Source organism: Pavona decussata, unplaced genomic scaffold (assembly GCF_977016875.1).
Source record: "Pavona decussata unplaced genomic scaffold, jaPavDecu1.1 SCAFFOLD_416, whole genome shotgun sequence".
Classification (NCBI taxonomy): Eukaryota; Metazoa; Cnidaria; class Anthozoa; order Scleractinia; family Agariciidae; genus Pavona; species Pavona decussata.
In genome coordinates, this window is record NW_028145778.1 from 305001 (window position 1) to 325792 (window position 20792).

The 20792-nt window shown below is 38.1% G+C and overlaps 1 protein-coding gene, 1 long non-coding RNA gene and 2 pseudogenes across 5 annotated transcripts in view; 2 read left to right on the forward strand and 2 right to left on the reverse strand.

Moving 5' to 3' along the window:
• Nucleotides 1–7057, reverse strand: part of LOC146450896 (uncharacterized) — a 47786-nt gene extending 40729 nt beyond the window's left edge. The window contains exons 1-3 of one of the 2 annotated variants that reach the window (XM_085099813.1): nucleotides 6863–7057; nucleotides 6421–6542; nucleotides 6026–6164 (exon numbers count right to left, since the gene is read on the reverse strand). In XM_085099813.1, coding sequence (XP_084955939.1) covers nucleotides 6433–6542; nucleotides 6863–7031 — 279 coding nt within the window. In that variant the 5' untranslated portion in view covers nucleotides 7032–7057 and the 3' untranslated portion in view covers nucleotides 6026–6164; nucleotides 6421–6432. Of the gene's footprint in view, nucleotides 1–6025; nucleotides 6165–6420; nucleotides 6543–6862 lie in introns of those variants that run through there. The other variant, XM_085099812.1, reaches the window with a different exon arrangement.
• Nucleotides 1–20792, forward strand: part of LOC146450895 (uncharacterized) — a 110286-nt pseudogene that overhangs the window by 56176 nt on the left and 33318 nt on the right. The window lies entirely within an intron of this gene.
• Nucleotides 7443–20792, reverse strand: part of LOC146450899 (uncharacterized) — a 34886-nt gene continuing 21536 nt past the window's right edge. Inside the window, exon 3 of the long non-coding RNA XR_014860185.1 lies at nucleotides 7443–8483. This is a non-coding gene — a long non-coding RNA (uncharacterized LOC146450899). The remainder of the gene's footprint in view (nucleotides 8484–20792) is intronic.
• Nucleotides 17245–19277, forward strand: LOC146450900 (microfibril-associated glycoprotein 4-like; annotated as a pseudogene). Its single transcript, XR_014860193.1, has 3 exons — nucleotides 17245–17573; nucleotides 17914–18295; nucleotides 18946–19277. The product of XR_014860193.1 is annotated as a microfibril-associated glycoprotein 4-like (transcript).

Consider the following 20792-nt stretch of genomic DNA (forward strand, 5'->3'; position numbering starts at 1 on the left):
CCAGGAAGACTTCAAGACTCACAAAGACTCAAAAAGGACACATCAAGAAATGCTCGACCGCCAGTCACGGGAAATCAAGTTATTAAAAGAGGAGCTTGCTAAATAGACTGTTCACAGTCCCCCTATTTTTCCGTTTGATTCGCGAGACCGGTATGCTTCGATGGAGCTGCCGCCATCTTGGTTTGTAAAAGCGAGCGCGATCTGGGGAGAGTGTCTAACACCCACTCCCGCTCCCCTCGGTAGTTTAGACACTCTCCCCAGATCGCGCTCGCTTTTACAAACCAAGATGGTGGCAGCTCCATCGAAGCATACCGGTCTCGAGAATCCCACGGAAAAATAGGGGGACTGTGAACAGTCTACTTGCTAAATCACAAGCTGAAACTGCGCTACTGAAAACGTCACAACAAAGAACACAAGAAAGTCTCGTTGCCCTAGAAGATTACACAAGGAGAGAAAACTTAAGGTTCATGAACATCCCCGAAGAGGCTGACGAAAATTGCTCTGATATAGTCTACAATATAATCGAAAATGAGCTAAAGATAGACCCACAAGACATAAGATTTCCAGCTGTGCATCGTGTCGGAAAACCATCGTCGCGAAACAGTGATAACAACAGTTCGCCACGCCCTCGAGCCATCATTGCAAGGTTCGTCGTGAGGGAAGACAGAGACGCGGTTTTTGCCGTTAAAAACCGTCTAAAGCGTTCCCGACACTACAAAGATGCTTATATCACGAAAGATTATGCAAGAGCGATCCAAGAAGAGAGAAAAATTTTGATTCAAGCCATGTATGTTGCAAAAGAACAAGGATGTGACGCTAAAGTTATCAACCGAAACCATTACATCAACAAAGAAGCTTTCAATGTTACCAGCATTCCACACGATTTTCGTCCCACCGCCCCTTAATTTCCATCAACAGTAATTTATGGTTGCTTCTGCCCAGATTTTAACCTGGAACCCGCTTTGGCTATTCCCGGACGCCGATCAAGGTTGTAGTTTGTGAGGTTGTTGTAGTTGTAGGTTGTTTGTTTGTGAGGCTTGGTCTGTATGTAAGTTACTGTGTTATTTATGATCATGTTTGTTTTGTACTTTATAATACGATAAGATTCTTGCTACTCGTGTTTTCATCGTTTCCCTATTTATGCGATTGCTTAATTGAATCTTTATTTACCGAAAAAACTGCTCGCAAAAAATTACCTTTGGAAGCTTTGCGTTCTCCGTCACCCGCGCCTGTTGCTCGCACCTTCAGAAAAAATCGTTGATTTTAATTCCTTTGATTTAAAATGCCTGTCGTTAAATGTCAGAGGTCTAAACAAGTCTCTTAAACGTCGTTTGCTTTTTCGGTGGTTACATAAACAGAAACAAGATTTCATATTCCTGCAGGAGTGCTAGAGCACTAATTTATGCACGTCCACATAGGAAAATGAATGGGGAGGAAAGGTGTTTTTCAGCCACGGAACAAGCCATAGTAAAGGTGTGATGATTCTAATTAACCCCTTGTTAGATCTTAAGGTAGAAAAGTGTATTTCTGACCAAAAAGGGAGGTTTATTATCTTGAAATTACTAAGAGACAACACTCCGCTTGTTCTTGTTAATGTTTACACGCCAAATGACGCTAATCAACATGTAAATTTCTTCACAAAGCTAAACCACCAATTACAGGAGTTTGCCCTAGAGAGTATAATAATTGGTGGCAATTTTAACTGTCCACTCTCCCAGAAAGATAAGACCGGTGGAAACCCTGCCACGAGAAAAGTTTCTGTCATAAAACAAATTGAAAACCTTTGTGATTCGTACAACTTGTGCGACATTTGGCGAAGTACAAATCCTAACCTATCTCGTTTCACTTGGAGAAATAAATCCTTAAAAGTAAAAAGCTGCTTAGATTACTTCTTAATTTCCAAAGAGTTTTGCGCTTTGACAAAGAAGTGTGAAATTTTATGGGCTCCCGAAAGTGATCATTCAGCTCGGCTGTATCTATTCACCTGTAATCAGAAGCGTCAGCTCAAAAGAACTGGTCCCGGTTTTTGGAAATTTAACTGACTTCACTGCTCACAGACGAGACTTACATTGCAGCTTTACGAGAAAATCTTCAACATTTTAAGGCGAAGTATGTTGATTTACCCGATTTAGGCTTAAAGTGGGATTTAATTAAAATGGAAATGAGAGGATTTACGGTACAATACTCGAAGAGGAAAGCGAAAATGTTAAGGGACAAAGAAATTTCTCTGCAAAAAAAGGTAAACCTGCTACAAAGACAAGCTGAGGAAAACCCACACAACAAAAACATCATACATGAATTGCAAGTAGAAAAATCTCGTCTGAAAAAAATTATGACATATAGAACAAAAGGAGCGATCCTCAGAAGTAAAGTGAGATGGCACGAGGATGGTGAGCGCAATACAAAATACTTCTATTCCTGCTGAATTTTATCGCTTTTATCGCTGGCCTGAAATCAATAAAGAAATGACGGAAAGTTTTAATTTTGCGTTCCAATCTCGAAAGCTGTCTATATCCCAAAGGAGAGGTATTATCTCACTTATCCCCAAAAAATTTAAAGACAAAACTATGTTAGAGAACTTGCGGCCTATATCGCTCCTAAATGTTGATTATAAAATCGTCACTAAAGCCATCGCTAAAAGACTTGAAAAGGTTCTTCCAAGCATTATAAACCCCGATCAAACTGGTTACGTGAAGGGCCGTTACATTGGCGAAAATGCTCGGCTAATACAAGACATAATAGAGCATACAAACTTGACAGGAAAAAAAGGGATCGCTATATTTCTAGATTTTAAAAAAGCTTTTGACTCGATTGAATGGCCTTATCTCAAAGCCGCCATTAACGTTTTCAAGTTTGGACCTGATATCCTAAACTGGATCAACATTTTTTACAATGACGTGTCTAGCTGTGTATTAAACAACGGCCACGCTTCCACGTTCTTTCCTGTTCGACGCGGTGTACGACAAGGATGTCCTTTATCAGGAGTCCTTTTTGTTCTAGGAATCGAACGTTTTGGAAGAGCTTTAAAAAACAATCCGTCCATCAAAGGAATTCTGGTAAACAATCATGAAATAAAAGTAACACGATATGCTGATGATACCACTGTTTTCGTCCGTGATCGAGATTCTGTCGTCCAACTGTTAGATCTCCTTCAAAATTTTAGCCTCCTTTCTGGATTGGAAATAAACACCACTAAAACTGAGGCAATGTGGCTTGGGCAATGGAAAAATAACGAAGACACGCCCTTTGGTTTTAAATGGCCAAAGGAGCCAATACTCTCTCTCGGAATCTTTTTCTCGTACAATCGTACACTTGCGGAAGAGCTAAATTTTGGTGCTAAAGTACGAGAATTGGAACAAACTTTAAACACCTGGAAAAAAAGGAAACTAACGCTCTATGGAAAAATTAACATAGTTAAAATACTAGGCCTGTCAAAACTGATATATAACGCTTCTGTTTTAAATGTCCCCAAGCAATACGTAGAACAAATAAATAAGATTACTTTTAATTTCATCTGGGACGGCAAGCCCGCGAAAATTAAAAGAAGCACAATCATAGGAGAAAGAAGGAAAGGCGGGTTAAAAATGTGCGACTTCGCAATCATGGAGAAAGCTTTGAAAATTGCGTGGATTAAAAGAATCCAAGACGAGGTACCCTCTTCTTGGAAAATTATTCCTGATGTTATGGTCCAACAACACGGTAACCTCTTTTTCTTAACCAGATGCAATTACGATCCTAAGATGCTCTCGCTGGAAAACCTTTCCCCGTTCTACCGTTCAATTCTGTTGTATTGGCATGACTGCAAAAAGTCGAAGAAAAATGAGGTAGACTTTAAAAATGAAATTCTTTGGAACAATCGCAATATTTTAATTGATAAGAAACCAGTTTTCTACAAAAGATGGTTTTCTCACAACATCGTCTACGTATGTGATTTATTTAACAGACACGGAAATCTCTGCAGCTACACTGAGTTTAAGACTTTGTATAACCTACAGGTGCCCTTTACGACATTTTATGGTTTGTTAGATGCCATTCCATCTTTGTGGAAAAAAAACAGTAACTCCGCAGAATCAGACCAACGCTGAAGAAAACTCTGTGACAAACTTGTCCACCAGCTCTTTCTACTCGTCAATCTTAATAGATACATTTGAGGCACCAACCTCCCAGAATAAAATTTTGAGACAAGGCTTTACCGAAAAAACACTTGACAAAGTATACCAGTTACCGTTTAAAATTACAAAAGAGGTCAAACTAGTGATGTTTCAGTATAAAATTATACATAACATACTACCCACCCAATTTAGCTTACACCGCGATGGAATAGCCGAAAGTGACATCTGTCCTCTGTGCAAAAATGAGAGACAAACCTTATACCACTTGTTCGTCCTCAGCACCGAAGTGCACTCCTTCTGGAATACATTTCAAGACTGGTGGCTACAAAAGACCAATGTTAAGCTTTCTTTAAATCAAAGTAATATATTTAACGGCTTTTTCGAAAAATCTTCATATTGGCAGGCATTAAACTACTCAATACTCATAGCAAAATACCACATCTTCTGTACAAGCAAAGAAAGGCGGGGGTGTACTGAGTTTCCAGAGCTTCCTTTTACGACTTTCCGATAAAATTCAGACTCTACAACAGATTGCGGTCGCTAATAAGTGTTTGTCAAATTTTAGACTTAGATGGGCAGTTCTTCTTCCTTAAAAATTGTTTTATATAAATATATATTTTTTTCTTTTAATTTAGTAGGAATGTTTAGCAGTTGCTTTCTAGCTTGATCATTTTGTACGGAATCACTGTAAAATTTGTAAAAATTGCATTTGATCAGATGTAAAGTAATGTTTTGTTAGTAAAAATAAGAAAAAGTGTTCACTAAAAGACATAGCGATATTCCTGTAACTAGTGTGAACATTGTCAGCACTTTCAGTTTTGCAAGTATTGTAAGTATTTTTAACAATGTAGATATAGTCATTGAGGTTAGTACTCTGTGTATTGTAAGTAATGTTAATAGTGCTCAGTTTTGTAAATCTCATGTCATGTATGCAAATAAAAATTGTTAAAAAAAAAAAAAACTATACCACGGAGTTTTTCCAATCGATCGAGAGGAGGATTCGGTTACCTGTTTACCATTTTCTACCTTCCAGATCGTGAGCAAGACCTTACGAGCAAACGTTTCCTTCAGCTTTCAACGAGATGTGGCGTTGCGAGAAAATATGTTGCGGGGTCCCCGAAATGAGGGCTAATCCCGGTTCTTTTAAACAATTTTCAGTTCCATTTCTTTTATAGTTGTTTAGTTTAATTTCTGAATTCGTTATTGTTAAGATTTAGAGTTTCCGCGCATTTAGTGTCAAGAGGCTCAGGATTGATGGCCTAAATTTCAATCATAGTACATTATTTTAAAAGAACAACCATTAGTCCCCAGGAATCGATGGTTATCCCACTTTTCTCAATCTTACTGGCTGGTGATACCAGGATAACTTTCAGAAAAAAGAAAAAGATTCGTTTTAACATTTCAACAGTTTCAAATAGACGATTGAGGGCCTTTTCATTTTAAAACATGGCGGACGATAGAAACTGAAGCTAAAACTATAAAAACATGTTTTTATCTCGTATCGCTGGCTATGGTCTGCTCTTATTTAGACTTATAGCAGTAAAATGAAAATAACGAATGGGGATATCGTTTCCTCTTTGCTTATTTGTTTCTCTCTATCTCTCTTTCTCTCTCTCTCTCTCTCTCTCTCTCTCTCTCTCTCTCTCTCTCTCTCTCTCTCTCTCTCTCTCTCTCTCTCTCTCTCTGTCTCTCTCTGTCTCTCTGTCTCTCTCTCTCTCTCTCTCTCTCTCTCTCTCTCTCTCTCTCTCTCTCTCTCTCTCTCTCTCTCTCTCTCTCTCTCTCTCTCTCTCTCTCTCTCTCTCTTTCTATGCTTTCTGTTTTGTTATTTATTTTTTGCATGTAAATTATGTAAGATATAAAAAAGGAAAAAAAATTTAAAAAAATAAATCCAACTATTACAGTGAATTCTGTTTGCACCTCTTTATTATTCCAATAACAACTTAAGTCCCATAATTATTGTTTTCGTTTTGCAGTCAGTAAACATCTACTACTTGATTTGACAGTCTTTGGCTTGGATCCCCATTTCTTTTTCCTGCAAAGCCGTCCAATCTTCTGTAAAACAAAGAACCATAACGTACAATATTAGAAATCGAAATCGAAAGTGTCTTGACTTTCCCATCTTTGACTCTGCTCGTGTTATACTTGACTTTTGTATGCGGTGCAAAATGGTTGCGCTGATTCAAAAGTTTTCACATTTTAACTCGTTTTTTTCCAAATGTATCAATTTTATAGCATTAATTATAACATTAAGATAGTGTTAAATTATAACAAAATTTTCAATCAGTTACTCAGTCAAAGCAAAACTTACCGATCCTACTTTTCACCAACAAATTCCACAGGTCTTTGGACAGTCGTATCCAAACATAGCGGGGTTTCTATGGCACTCATCTCTTCTATGCTCGCAGTCCCAGCGTTGATCCCGGCATGGATCTGAAAAAATATATAACAAAACGATTAAAAAAAAGGGTCCACTAAACACATGTTTTAACAGAGTTTGTTTTGCTTGGAAGATATCAGGCCCTTAAAATACTTACGGCAGTCCACACGACAAGCAATCGGACAATTGCGTAATGTCAAGAACGCGGCAGACTCGCATTCGCCACGGTCTGCCAAGATATTGCATTCCTTTTTTTTTTTTATAGTAATAGTAACCTAAAAAACAAGTTCGCACAATACATCCAAAAGAATTGGTTTTCTTTGGCACACAACACGAATGTATGGAAGGCAAACAGGCTCTTATATATACTTACTGCAGTGCACACCACAAGAAACCGGACATTCTCGTAACATTGAGTACGGGTTACGTTGGCAGTCGCCACGGTCCCTCAAGGCCTTGCAGTCGCTCCTTTTATCAAAACAACCACCTAGAGAACAAGTTCGCACAGACGTTGAAATTATAATTGTTTGGTTAAAAAACATGAAAAGAGAGAATCGCCGGATTAATAGTGTCATTAAAGGGACAGTATCACGCTATTTTTAGTAACACATCGAAAATCGGAAAGACGCTATTCGGTTGATAGGAGATATAATGACAAAATTCCATTTAAAGACTATCAGAATGCAAAGAAACTATCCAAGGATAGATAGATAGGGGTTCAAATTTGAAAATGTTTGGCGGACGTTTTCAAATTTCGCTGTTGTAACGCAATAAAAATTGCTGGTTGTACTATATTTTGGTTCAACCTTTCGTCTTAGAATCACTATTAATATTTCTTTAAATAAGCGACAGAGAAATTAATTAACACAGTGTTCAAAGTTTAAATTTAGTGAATTTTGACCAAAAATCATGATATCTCCAATCGATCTCCCATGATACTGCCCCTTTAAGGCCGCACTGTTCTCAATTTACAAATTAACTATAGTCTGTTTGCGTCCATGATATCGACTTGCAAACACCAATATGGCTTCCGTGAAAGTACAAAATTATACAAGAAACAACGTAGGCGTGCCACAAGCCTCCATATAAGCCCAGTATGGAGGGTACGCAACATTTCATCATTCTTGAGAACTAAAAGAGACTTTGGCCAAACCTATTATTCGTCTTCTCAATCATTGAAACTCTTTTCCCATATATTTTAATGTAAACAATATCACTATCTTCAGGAAAGATTTCTGTCGTCAGTCAAATTTCTCTACTTCTAGTGTACTGCCTCCTCAGCCTGCAAGAGAAAACGTCTTTTCCCGCTCTTTGTTTCACGGAAAAGGCAACTGCTCTTGTAGGCTTCTGCTTCCTTAACAATCAAATAACTGATTCCTTCCCTTGTTGAACACTGAACGAATGTATCACCCTAGCAATGATAAATGTTATAGTGTGAGCAAACACGAGATGACATGTTTGAGGGTGTGACGTTAAAATAGCCAATCATGTCTATGTCCACATGAGGCACAACAGGACATTTTTGCGTTATCTAGAAGAAAAGGGATCGAGATTGTAACAAGCGAGGGAGACGAGTATTCGAGAGAGTTTCCAGGGTTTTAAGTTTGCAGTGTATGGGATCAGTGAGAAATTAAACAATCAGTTACCAACACCCTAGATGTGGGTTTTTAGGTGATCCTCTGGTTCGCAGTCTGTGTGTGCGCTGGACTAGTACTGCAATAATTAAGTCAGACAGCTGAATTTTCTCGTTTTTATCCATTTTGTCCAAGCGTTAAGCATTTTAGTAATTAAAAGTGAGTCACTCACCTTTACTGAGGCAGTATATATGTTTGAATGACAAAATAACAGACTTAGAAAATGCTGCTATTATCTGCATAGAGTACAAAATATCCCTCAAATAGTATCAACAGTAAGCTGCACATCTCTGGACCTTATTGATCCAGTGGTGGACAGTCCGACATGAACAGTCAGCAAGTTAGGAATCATACCTGCGCCTGTGCAAAATAAACAAATAAACAAACAAATAAATGAATGAAGGAAGGAATGAATGAATGAATGAATGAATGAATGAATGAATGAATGAATGAATGAATGAATGAATGAATGAATGAATGAATGAATGAATGAATGAATGAATGAATGAATGAATGAATGAATGAATGAATGAATGATAGGAGTGTGGTAAGAAAGGATGGAAAGAAGGAAGGAAAGAAAGAGCTAATGTGATGGATAAGAAAAACTGAAAGAAGCCTGCAAATAGCAAAGTGGGGAGGGGAGGGGGGGAGAAGAAGGGTTTATGGAAGGATGGATGGATGAATGGGTTGGCCTTTCAAATTTTTTCCCTGTAGAATTCATAAACTTTGCGTTCGGAATGAAATCCTATGCGAGTTATTTTTGTTTTCGTGTCATCGATAACTTGCTATCTCATGAATTTCAAAAGATTCATCTACATCTACAATCAATTACGTTGGTAAAATCGAGAGATATCACTCCAACTGATAAAATAATAATAACAATAATAATGTTAAAAATCCAAGAGCTTAAAAGCATGTAATAATATGAAAACTGAATAAAACTATGACGGCAGAGTATAAAAAGCTATCGAGCAATTTCGATCTACAACCGATCTACGGACGTTGAATTGACAATATTTCTCAGCGTCTTATCGCTGTGATCTTGCTTCGCTTTGTTTTCTGGAATTAAAATTTCTTAAAAGACGGTTTCTTAGGAGTATCCTGATATTCAAATATCCTCTGTTACATTATGGCGATGGAAAATTTATCTGATATGAAAAAGTGTGTAATGGTTTTCGAAGCTTCTAACGTTGGACTAATTTGCAATCTTAAAACTACAAAATTAATTCATTCGAAGCACATAAGTTAAAATCTCTATTCTTTGACCATGTACATTCGCGAGAAAAAAAATTGGGTTAGCCGTTAGTTAGGTTAAAAACGTGATCAGCAATGGTGGTAATCGAGCCGTTGTGCATTAATGTCAGTGAATTGCATGGAATTATGTTTTGAGCACAACATTTTAGGAACGATGAAAGATTCGTTTTTATTTTGACTAGTGTGCATGTGTATGTGTGTGCTTGGGGATGTGAACGGAAAGATACTTACAATATCCAATGCCGCACACCAACACCAACAGGAAAATTCCACATTTGAAAGACATGCTGGGAAGCGAACAAACGTTTCAATTTCAAAGTTATATGTTATTAAAAGATATCCTGACTTGATTAAGTGAAAACTTGATAAAATAAATCACAATATAGAAAGAGAAGAAATACTTTCAGAGCTTAGTGACCAACTTTTATCAGGTCGCGAATATAACACCGTCATCAGTAGTTTTTTGTCAATAAGCAGTGGCTTGCACGTATACCATCCTAGCTAATGGAGCAGATTGTAAAACATTATCACACGGCTGGGAACCCCCATGCACAGAAGCTTACGGAAGACTAGCTGAAAACAAAAACTATTTTGAAAGGACAGTTATTAAGAGAAAAGGAGCTTTGACGATTAGTTTTTTAAAACCATCCAAAGAACTTGGACTCTATAGAGCCCCGAAAGTGAGCAACCCGGTAAACAAAATTGTATTAAAACCTAAATAGCTAAGCTAAAACCTTAATACCTCAAAATTTAGAAAAAACTCACCTTGATGAAGGACAAAGTCTTGATCTGTAGTAACTGCTCCTTGATCTCGGGTTTTTAATCTCCGTATCCTCTGCAAGCCTCTGCAAAAAGATGGCTCAGAGCAAAGATGTTATCCACTTTATGTCTCTCAGTATCCATGGCATCATCCTTTTCTTGTTTTTTGGTATTTCTGTTTTAATTTTGTTTTCCCTTGACAATGAATATTGCTTGAGGCCAGCCACCCATTATCTTGTAACTCCAATTTTGCTGAGCCACACAGGAAGTTACTGATGAATTCTCTGACCCTAATGGAATGCAAGTGAGAAAACGCTGTTCCCTAAGAAGAACTTTCCTTAGCACTTCTTTATTTTGGTTTTTATCATTTTTCCTCGACATTGAACATTGCGTGAGACCTAAGCGTGCATGCTCTTGTAGCTCAACGTTTACCTAGAAACGTGTTGGGTAAAAAATTGTTTTATGTTAACATGTTTCTGTTTCTGGCATACCATTGCTATCGTCCGTAAAATTCAACTGAAACAAGCGTCATAGTCAGACTAAATGAGTACATTCATGCGCTAAACCTCACAAAGAAAGGCTAAAGAAAGTTAAGCTCTGAGAACAACACTTTCTCATTTCCATTCCCTGAGGGCCAGAGAAAAACACGTGCACTGTTCGAATTTCTATTTTACCAGCTTATATCCAAGTTTAAGTCAGTGACAACGACAAAGAAGTGTTTTTTTTCATGGGAACCTTCGGCTCAACCTTTTTTTTTTGTTTCATCTTGAACCATTTTCATCCTTGCCATAGATGCGTGCTTTTATTCCTACCAAACCATTGTTATAAACAGTCAAAACAAATAAAAAAGGCGCCAAACGAAACAAAGAAAGTGATACTACTCCGAGAACACCGACTTCTTATTTGCATTCTATCTAAGAACCACGTCAGCTTCGAAACATCATATTGAAGGATCGATGGCGTACAATAATAACATGGTAGATGATACAGATGATCATAAATTTAAAATAAAAATAACGAATTTCCTAGTTCCTCTGTAAGCTTAATGACTCAAGAATAATAACAAGTTTCCCGTTTATACGGATAAACATGGTGCTTTGGTGTTTTGTAACATACATACATTAAGATGTTTTTTCTCTTTGTTTTTTCCTCTATTATTTCCCTTCTTCCCCACATTAATATTGATTGCAGTACTTTTCCGCATCTTACAAAGTAAGCACATTTTAAGTATATATTGCTCGTCGTTGAGTCGCAGACATTGCCTCGTAAAATAGAGGCCTGTGCGCGATCCTTTGTAAGAAATTTCTCGGACACTACGTGATTGTTTTTGAAAGCTGCACAGGGAATGTCTCCATGAATTCGCTGACCCTCAGTAATTTGCATAGAAATGAGAACCTCTATTTTAATACCTTGAAAGCGGCCTCCTATGAAGCCGTCCGGTCATCCTCCCAACCAATTCCCCGATTTTTCAATAGATAAAAACAAAACTAAACCATAACTAAAAAAAAAAAACCACAAACACACACAAAAAATATTATATGCTTAATTTCCTTTCATTGCGCATATGCCACTCTTTGACATCCCAATCCTAGCAGTATGCAGGATGTTTGTCCCATGAACCTACAGTTTAATGGCCTTAGCTCCAACGAGTCTCCTGTAGCTCAGTGGTAGAGCATCCGAACTAGTAATCGGAAGGTCTTAGGTTCGACTCCTGATAAGAGCACTCGGAATTTCTTTTTCCGAGTTTGTTTGTGTCTTTACTGAATAGTATCACTATCTTTGTATTGGTACCAGGAGGGATCAAGGAGAGGTCAACTCGCGGGATTTTGCTACATCAAACGACTCTTTTTTCCAGCCAAGCCCCGGATAGGGTTTGTTTTCTTGCTGAATAGACTTTTAATCCTCTTTTCTCGATATTGGTAAGTGTTCATTTATTTTCAACCCATGAATTATGCTGAAAAGATTGCAGTGAAGAGTTACGTGTACTTGCGCTGATCGGAAAAGCTGAGTTTTTATGCGAGTTATTTGCAAGCGAAATTCGCACTGTACTCAGGAAATAAATTTAGCCATCTCGGTGTTGTTGCTTGAGAAAAAATGTCGGGCTTATGATGTTGACTTTCAATTCCCTTTTTGGCTGCTAATGATAGAAGCCGCGCCGATCAGAATCAGTGCTCCCCGCTGTTCTTATGTCAATTTTATTAAAGTTTATATCATGAACATTCATGTGCTTTGCCTCAAGACGTAACATTGACTTTCGCTGAGAGGGAAAAACAAATTGTAATGACTCTTTACCGTTTTTGTGGGATAATAGAACGTTAATCTATAAAACTAAATGTATCCAAATTAGGTTAAATAATATGTAAATGCATCACACGCATAAAGTGAGCTAGTTTTACAGTTGGCAGTCGGGGAGTTCAGTTTTCTCCTCCAACCAGACTTTTCTGGCGTACCTCACGATTTCGTCCACAGACTCAAAAGTTGGAAGAATCCTGCAAGGCAAAATGGTCACAAACTCAAAAGTCAGAACTAACTAGTGGCATCATAATAAAGAGAACCACAGGAAAGTAATGCTCAATAGCTTCCATTTGAATGGTCACACTTGGGTTTCATCCACAGAGTCAAAAGGTTAACGCCACCTTGACCAGCATAATAAACATCACCACAGGAAAGTACTGGTCTATGGCTTTCATTTGAACTCGGACGGGTCACTTGTTAGGGTTCTATGCACAGACTCAAAATATGGAGCCACATTTGGAATGGTCCCAGTTGTACACTCCGGAGAAATATTATTATTATTATCATCATCATCATCCAGTCCGGCACATTTATCAAATTTGATAACCGCGTGACGTCACAACATGGCGTCAGCCCAGAGCTCGATGAGTTTTCGGAGAGCGTTCAATTGTTTCGGTAATTTTTCGGTTGTGCTCGCGTTCCATACCCAGAATTCCAGGCGTGAACATCGATAGAACAATAAACTTCAAGGCCCTGCAAAAATGGCGACCATCGGGAAAGAATTATGCGAGATCTTTCCTTGGGATTTGAAGAGGTGGTACGAAATGACAGTCCCGTTGAGGTATGTTTATTGTCTTTGCCATCAATTTTAAGGTAGTTGTAGATTTTTGTGGTACACGAAGAAAAAATGTCTTGATCTTTATTAATATATCTTTCGATTCAACACTTATTTGTCGGAGGGCATGAAGAATTGTAAGAGGGCACCATGATATTTTGATTTGCGGTTTGATTCCGCTACTGACCGCGCGCCATTGGTAATTACTCTTGCTTCTAGGATGACTAGAAATGAAGGCAGCATTATGGATTTCCACCGAGAGAAAATAGCTACTTAACCTTTGGAAACAGGGATCCTTTTTAACTTACAATACGAGTTGCCCTCGGTGGAAGAAATACCGGAGGAATTGTTGAACATTGTCTTGATGTCCAAGAGCGCCAAGAAAGCGTGTACGTTGAGAGATGTTGCTGGCAAGCAAATAGGCCGAGTACAATACTTTATTAATAGAGAGAAAAAGGAGCTCATGGACTGCGGGAAAGTCTAGTGATGAAGGGTAGGATTTCAAAATTAAGTTGTCCAGCAACGATTTTGATAAACAACTCAGTCGAAAACTATCGAACGCTTTGTTCCGGAAATGCCTGGGGATGCACAATCTGCGATTGTATACACTCAAATGCCTCCTTGGCAATTACATGTCTTTGTCTTGTTCATTATCGTTACTAAAAATGACCAGATACGTACGGAAATAATTCGTATTTTTCTAGGTAGTACATTTAAACTTACATCACAGGGGGCCCACACAAACTATGTGACCGTTTGTATTTTGAATTTATAGAGGCAATGTATGGGAATATCGAAAATCCTCGTATTATCGTACTAGATTGCTATAGATATTCTCATTTAACATCAAAATAAACGTAGTTTTACCTTAAATGTTGTGTGTTGTCGTTCCTGAGGTTGAAGACGGCGATTTTAGCCATTTGAAGGGTTCGGCGTTGAACGTTCACTCGAGCGTAATAGAAGAGTGACAAGGGAGGAAAACTTGTTTTGAAAGGGTTCCAGCGCCGGAGCGATTTTTCCCCAAAAAAACGCATCGCTCCGATTTCAAACTTCACAGCATAAAGGTCAAAAGATTTTCAATTCTTCTCGTACCTTCCAATCGAAAATCCATCCAAACGGCCCGGAGCTAGTCCTCGAAGAAAATCAAAATCCCACAGTATTTGAGCGACTGAAATGCGTAGCAAAATTCATACGTGTCATTGTCTAACGTCGTCCAATCAGAAAGGGGCAATCAGCGGGATGCTTGTGGCTGGCACGTATAAATTTTGCTACGCTTGTTCGAAAAACCCGCTAACTCGAACAGATTTTCGCTTCCCTTGACCAAAGTTTACCCCGATAACTCGAATTTCTGGTTCTTATAACTCGACAGGAAGGCCAATTGACATATCCCATTAGCTTTTTCTTATTGTGTGATCGAACTGTAATACTAGAAGCCATGTACAGAAAATAGAGGCATTGGCAGAACGAAACTTCAGGAGCTCCCAACGACAGCAGACGCTGCTTTCTTTTTTTGGTTCTAAAATGCAATCACCACTGAATAATAAGGACCAGTAGGAACGTTGTGTACAGTTACATTTACAGTCGTAGCAGTTTATCATTACAGTTGTTTAAAATGTATTTTTTTCTTGAAATAAGTTTTTAAATATCCGTAATTTGCACTACATTGTATACCGAAGTGCTGAAAATCAATAAACTTTTAACTATTAACCTAAAATATTGAATATTTTAATCGACCCCGATAACTCGAAACCCCGCTAACTCGAACAGATTTTCGTTTCCCTTCAGAGTTCGAGTTACCGGGGTTCTACTGTAGTTTGTGTGGGCTCCCTGTGATACAGATTGACGAACTACAAGAAGGAGAGGAGCAAGGCAAAAAGAAGTTCAAATCATGTTAATGTTTATGCAATAAACAAGCATCTCTGATGGAAGTAATTTTCTTGGGATTGGTGTTTCTTTTTGATCGGCTATCGCTCAGGAATTCTGTGCTTCAGCCAAAGCCGCTCGGGGTTTCCTCGGTCCACCACGACGCCATGAGGCTTTCGATAGATATCAAAATAAGCTTTGTCAGTTAATTATGGACAAAGATTGTATCGTATTTTCCTGATGTCAGGCCAAAATTCCTATTCTAAACCTTTCCTTGTGTACAATTCACTGTGCGACCGAAATCGAATGTTGAATTAGAGCCCCATCAAAATGTTTTGATATTGAAATGGCCACCATATTGAAAGAAGATGGTTGCTATGATAACATGTCACTTGAACTGTAACTTGCGGTTTGATTGGCTAATAGTTTGTTTTGGTCCCGGTTATCAAATTTGATAACTGTGCCAAACTGTCATCATCATCATCATCATCATCATCATCATCATCATCATCATCATCATCATCATCATCATCCTCATCATCCTCATCATCCTCATCATCCTCATCATCATCATCATCACTATCATCATCATCATCATCATCATCATTATTATTATTATTATTATTATTTTCATTATTATTATTATTATCATTATTATTATTATTATTATTATTGTACAAGAATATTGTTTTTCCAGCCCAGGCTGAATATCCCTATTTTTCTGTCGATGTTAGACTGAAAATATTCTTGTGAATATTCTTAGATTACAGCGTGTGACATGTCCGTTTTAGATTGTATCATGTTACATTGTGCACGTTTTCCATCGCTTTTCTTTACATCGGACATTTGGCTAGTGCAGGTTTTTATAGTTTTATTGGCTAGTTTTGCCGTTTAGAGAAAGGAAAAATTTTTTACGGTTTAGTTAAAAACATATAATAGCACACTCTTCTTTTTCTTTTTTTTTTTTACAATTTATAAGAATGTTATTTTTCCGGCGCACTGAAAATAGTCTTGTACTATATTTAAATTATAGCTTACGACATTTCCGTTTTAGAGGGGTATCAATATCAAAGAAAGAATTTATCATGATACTTTCTGCAGTTCAGTTCATTTATTTTATTCTGTATACTATTAAATACATATGTATTACATGTACCGTTCATCGAACTGTCATTAGCATTGAACATTTGGCTATAGCTAGCGCAGGTTTTTTCGTTTTGTTGGCTAGTTTGCCATTAGAGAAAGGAATAATTTTATACGGTTAAATTAAAAACATATATTTGTATTGTATTTACAGATTTTCAACACACAAATATACCCTTTTCAAAATCTCAGCATCGGTTTGTTCTTAACATATTCTTAAAATTTTGCAAATTTCAGCCTCGATATTCTTATAAAATAAATTGTTATAAAAAAAGAGTGTAACATATGAAGCCGGACTCTAGGTTCGACGAGGTAAGTACGAGAAGTACTTTTACTGATTGATAACGAGAGGATTGATAATGCTGTTCCAAGCTTTAAGGTTTATGCGGGAGTATGATAAACATTTGCAGCAAATCTGTATATTAGTTGTTTATTTTAAGTAGATAGATAGTTTTCTAGTCTGGGATGCATTGTTTAGATAATTCAGTGATTGTTGGCAAAATTGAAAATGGCTTAGAACGTGGTTTTGTTAAAGACCGTCTGAACTGTCTTTTAATAACTGACCCTTTGTGTTTTGATATTTAATTCAACAAGGGAGAAAAATAATTAGTTTGTCCCTGTGCTAACGATAGGGATGTTGCGTCGATGTTTATTTTATTCTGTTTTATTAGATTGTGCCTTACACGACTGAATTGTAATTTTAATTGGGTGTTTATCACATGCAAATACTTTCACGGCGAGTCATGCACCATTATGTATGATGTAAGTTGTGAGTGATTTATGTGGGCCAAAGTCTTGGATCGCTTCAACATAGTCTTTTCGATAGTTTTATTAAAATTTTAAAACGATACAAAAGTCTCGGGATTCTCGCGACGAAATTGTTTTTTATTTATATGTTAATAACTACCGGAAGCCAAATTGACAGTAATTGTTTCCAAAAATAGAATAGCTAAACACGAAAAAACCCCTTGTCTCACTGACTCAAGATTGCATATATCAAAAGACCTTCTCATAAACAGTGGTTCCGGGGTACTTGTTCAAACATACAGCTAAGCGATTGCGTTGATCTCACTAGTTTCATTCAGAAATGATTTGCATCAAGGTAATATTTTGTTGCAGACTGCTATTTCACGCAGCACATGTGGCGAGTGTGAACAACTCAACTCGAAACCAAGTCACGCCACACTCCAACCAATCGCGTTCGAGTTCGGCTGCGTCGACGAAGTGCCACAATGTGCACTTCAACAACTACCACTCAGTACCAATCAAAGACATCAAAGCTCAGCTTCTGAGAATAGAGAACTGCCTGGAAGATATGCAGAAAAATATCAACTCTTTGACTGGAAAGAACTCTAAATCGGGTGGGTACGATCGAAATGACTTGTCTTCTTTCTGTAGAGGCGAAAACCTCTCTTAACTGTGAACACGCTGGCCAGTGGGGAGTAATGTGAACATGTATCAACGGGCATTCAGCGAATTGCCGCTGAAGCCAGCATTTTTTTTTTGTTTGCCCCAAACTAGTCAAATTGCTGCATGCAATAGTCTTCTGTTAGGTGAAATGTCGACTCAATATATTTTTCTTAACATCGATGGGATTTTGGTGTCATAAAAATTTAGTTTTGGTTTTGGGCGCTAGAAATCCAGCGCAAATGAAAACTATTGCAAAGTTGAGCTCTTCTGGTATGTTGATTTCTTCTTCAGATAAGAAAACCTGCGCTAAGCTGTATATATCTGGCCAAAAGATCAGTGGCGTTTACAAGATCCGGACCCTGGTGGTTCAGGTGCCTTTGATGTGTTCTGTGATCAGAAAACAGCTGGTGGAGGGTGGACTGTGTTCCAGAAGCGATTGCACGGCTCAGTTGATTTCAGCCGTGGATGGAATGACTACAAACGCGCCTTCGGTAACCTGAATGGCGAGTTTTGGCTCGGACTGGACAAGATTAATCGTCTTACAAAAGCAAAGAGCAGACTTCGCGTATAGACCTGGAGGATACGAAAGGAAATACTGCTTACGCTGACTACGACTTCTTTGCTGTGTCAAGCGAGAGAATTAAATACAAATTGAGCCTTGGATTTTATTCTGGTAAGTTTTCTTCTTAAAATGCTCTTCAGGTTCAGTGTGTTGGATTCCGTAGTTCACTGAACAAGAACAAATTTAACCTTGGAACCTATTTTGGTTAGATTTCGTGTAAATATTCCTATTGATCACCAAATCCATGTTTGTTTGTCATTCTTTTCTTAGCTTTCTTTCTTTGGTTTTCATTATCCCCCCCCCTCCACCCCCCCGATTTCGCTTCCTCTCTGACACAACACTGAATACTCGGTTACATATCCGTCTTTGTTAAAGCCCGGGTCTGATTTTGACCGTTTCTGTTAAATTGTTTCCATTTTTCTTTTACCTGGACTATTTCTGTGACTTATTTCCAATTATAGCTGAATAGTACCAAAAACACAACAGAAACAGAAGCAGATTTGAAGCTTATTTGCTTCCTATTGCGTTTAGAGGTCGATTTTAGAACAACCCGGACCAGTTTCAATACTAAATGGTAAAAACTCTCGGGCAAATCAAAAGCCAATGATGTTATTCCCACAAGGTTCCCACCAATTTTAATTTTCCCTTTCCCTGAACTTCTGGTCAATGGCAAAGTCTCACCTGGGAATCGCTCAGCAAACTTGAGCTTCCTCCCTACTTTTTAACTTGAAATGAAATGTGTGGTTTATTCTGTTTTATAGGGACTGCTGGTGACTCATTCGGTTATCACCGTGGCTGTGCTTTTTCAACCAAGGATCGTGACAACGATAACAGCTCGGGCAACTGCGCTGATCATTACGGCAAAGGAGGCTGGTGGTTTAACGGCTGTGTATTTGCCAATCTGAATGGCCTCTATTATCACGGCCATCACTCATCTGACCATGATGGAGTAAACTGGCGCACTTGGAAGGGACGTAATTACTCAGCAAAGAGAGCTGAGATGAAGATCAGGCCAATATTCAGATTTTTTAAACGCACAGAAGACAGGATCATTAACATGATCCCAAGAAGTCAAGGCATTGTAATAGATTAACAGTCTTTGTTGACTTTTAATGAAACAGTGCCTCGGGTTTCTAGCAATGTCTTATTTTCATCAATTGTCTCGTGAGCGAGTTTTTCTTCGATGGGAGAAACAGAAGTACAATTCCTTTATTTTTTTAAGTCTGTGCTCGCGAATAGGAAATTCAAACCAGAAACTGATGATTTACAAGCAAAGCGGTAAACACCCTTAAAACCAGCAAACAGCCACATCAAGGGTAACGAGCAAACTTTACGCTCAAGGTTGCAGATAGCAAGCCAAACTAAGCACTGACGTTAGCTTTTTTATCGTGTGACCTGACTAGTAGTTTACTGAAAAACTTCAGTAAACTTTGAACGTCAACTTCAGAACGTTCAAACTGACTCCATCCGGGATAAGTAATTTACATAATCACAAAAGAAACAAAATGTCTATTACATTATTTTCACTCAAATATATTCAGACCACGAAGAAACAGTCACTTTGGCTTGATAATGAAGATAGTATCATCGACAGCATTAGTTTAAACTTTTTTTCTCCACTCTTTTATTTTCTGGCTCATTATTGGACATTCGTTTTTATCCAAAAAATAGTATTATCATGATTATGATAAATTATTACAAATTTATTTTGCTCCTCGCATACCTCTCTTTACTCGAATCTTACTTTCACTCCCTCTGCTGTGTTCCACCAGCGGCCAAAATTCATGATTGTGGCTAATGATTTTAGAAAAGAGAATTTGTCAACAATATATCCTTGGAAATTAAGTAAAGCACTGAGTACAACTTTGAGGACAACGCGTGCGTTTAATTTTCACCATGTGTCTTCACCTCCTACACCCCCCCCCCCCCCCCCCCAAATAGTTGCACCTAATAAGTGCGCGCTACACCGCTGCTCGCAAACAATTTGGGTGAAATGGCGACTATCGTTAGGGAGGTTACACTGACCCCGCAACCGAACTGGAAGGAACTGGAAGAAGGAGAAGAAGAAGAAGACGAAGAAGAAGAAGAAGAAGAAGAAGAAGAAGAAGAAGAAGAAGAAGAAGAAGAAGAAGAAGAAGAAGAAGGAGAAGAAGGATCTAAAAGGAATCCTTGTACTAGACGTCATCCAGAGTAAAGACACAAAATTAAGACTGCAAAGCCCGTATAACGGATACAGAGCATGGCAGATTTAATGTATGTCGACATGTCGACAAGTAGATCTAGTCTTCTACAGGAGCCAGATTCACGAATTATTGCCAATCGGTAGGAAAAGGATCAATATAATACCCTATTGGATAGAATACTCGCGAGTTACACTCCCGAGCCTTATAATTTTCCCCCGTTAATCCAATATGGCAAGTGTATTTCAGACCACTGAACGGCTAACCAGATCCAATTTCAGAACAAAATAATTAAACTTAATTTTAAACCAAAGCGGTTTCAGTAAAACCATTTCCTTCCGTGTGTTCTTTTGAAAAATGCTTGTCCCTGGAGATTTGGGCCCCGGGAAAAAATAGGGGGGAGGGGGTGGTGGAAGGAAGGAATTGGC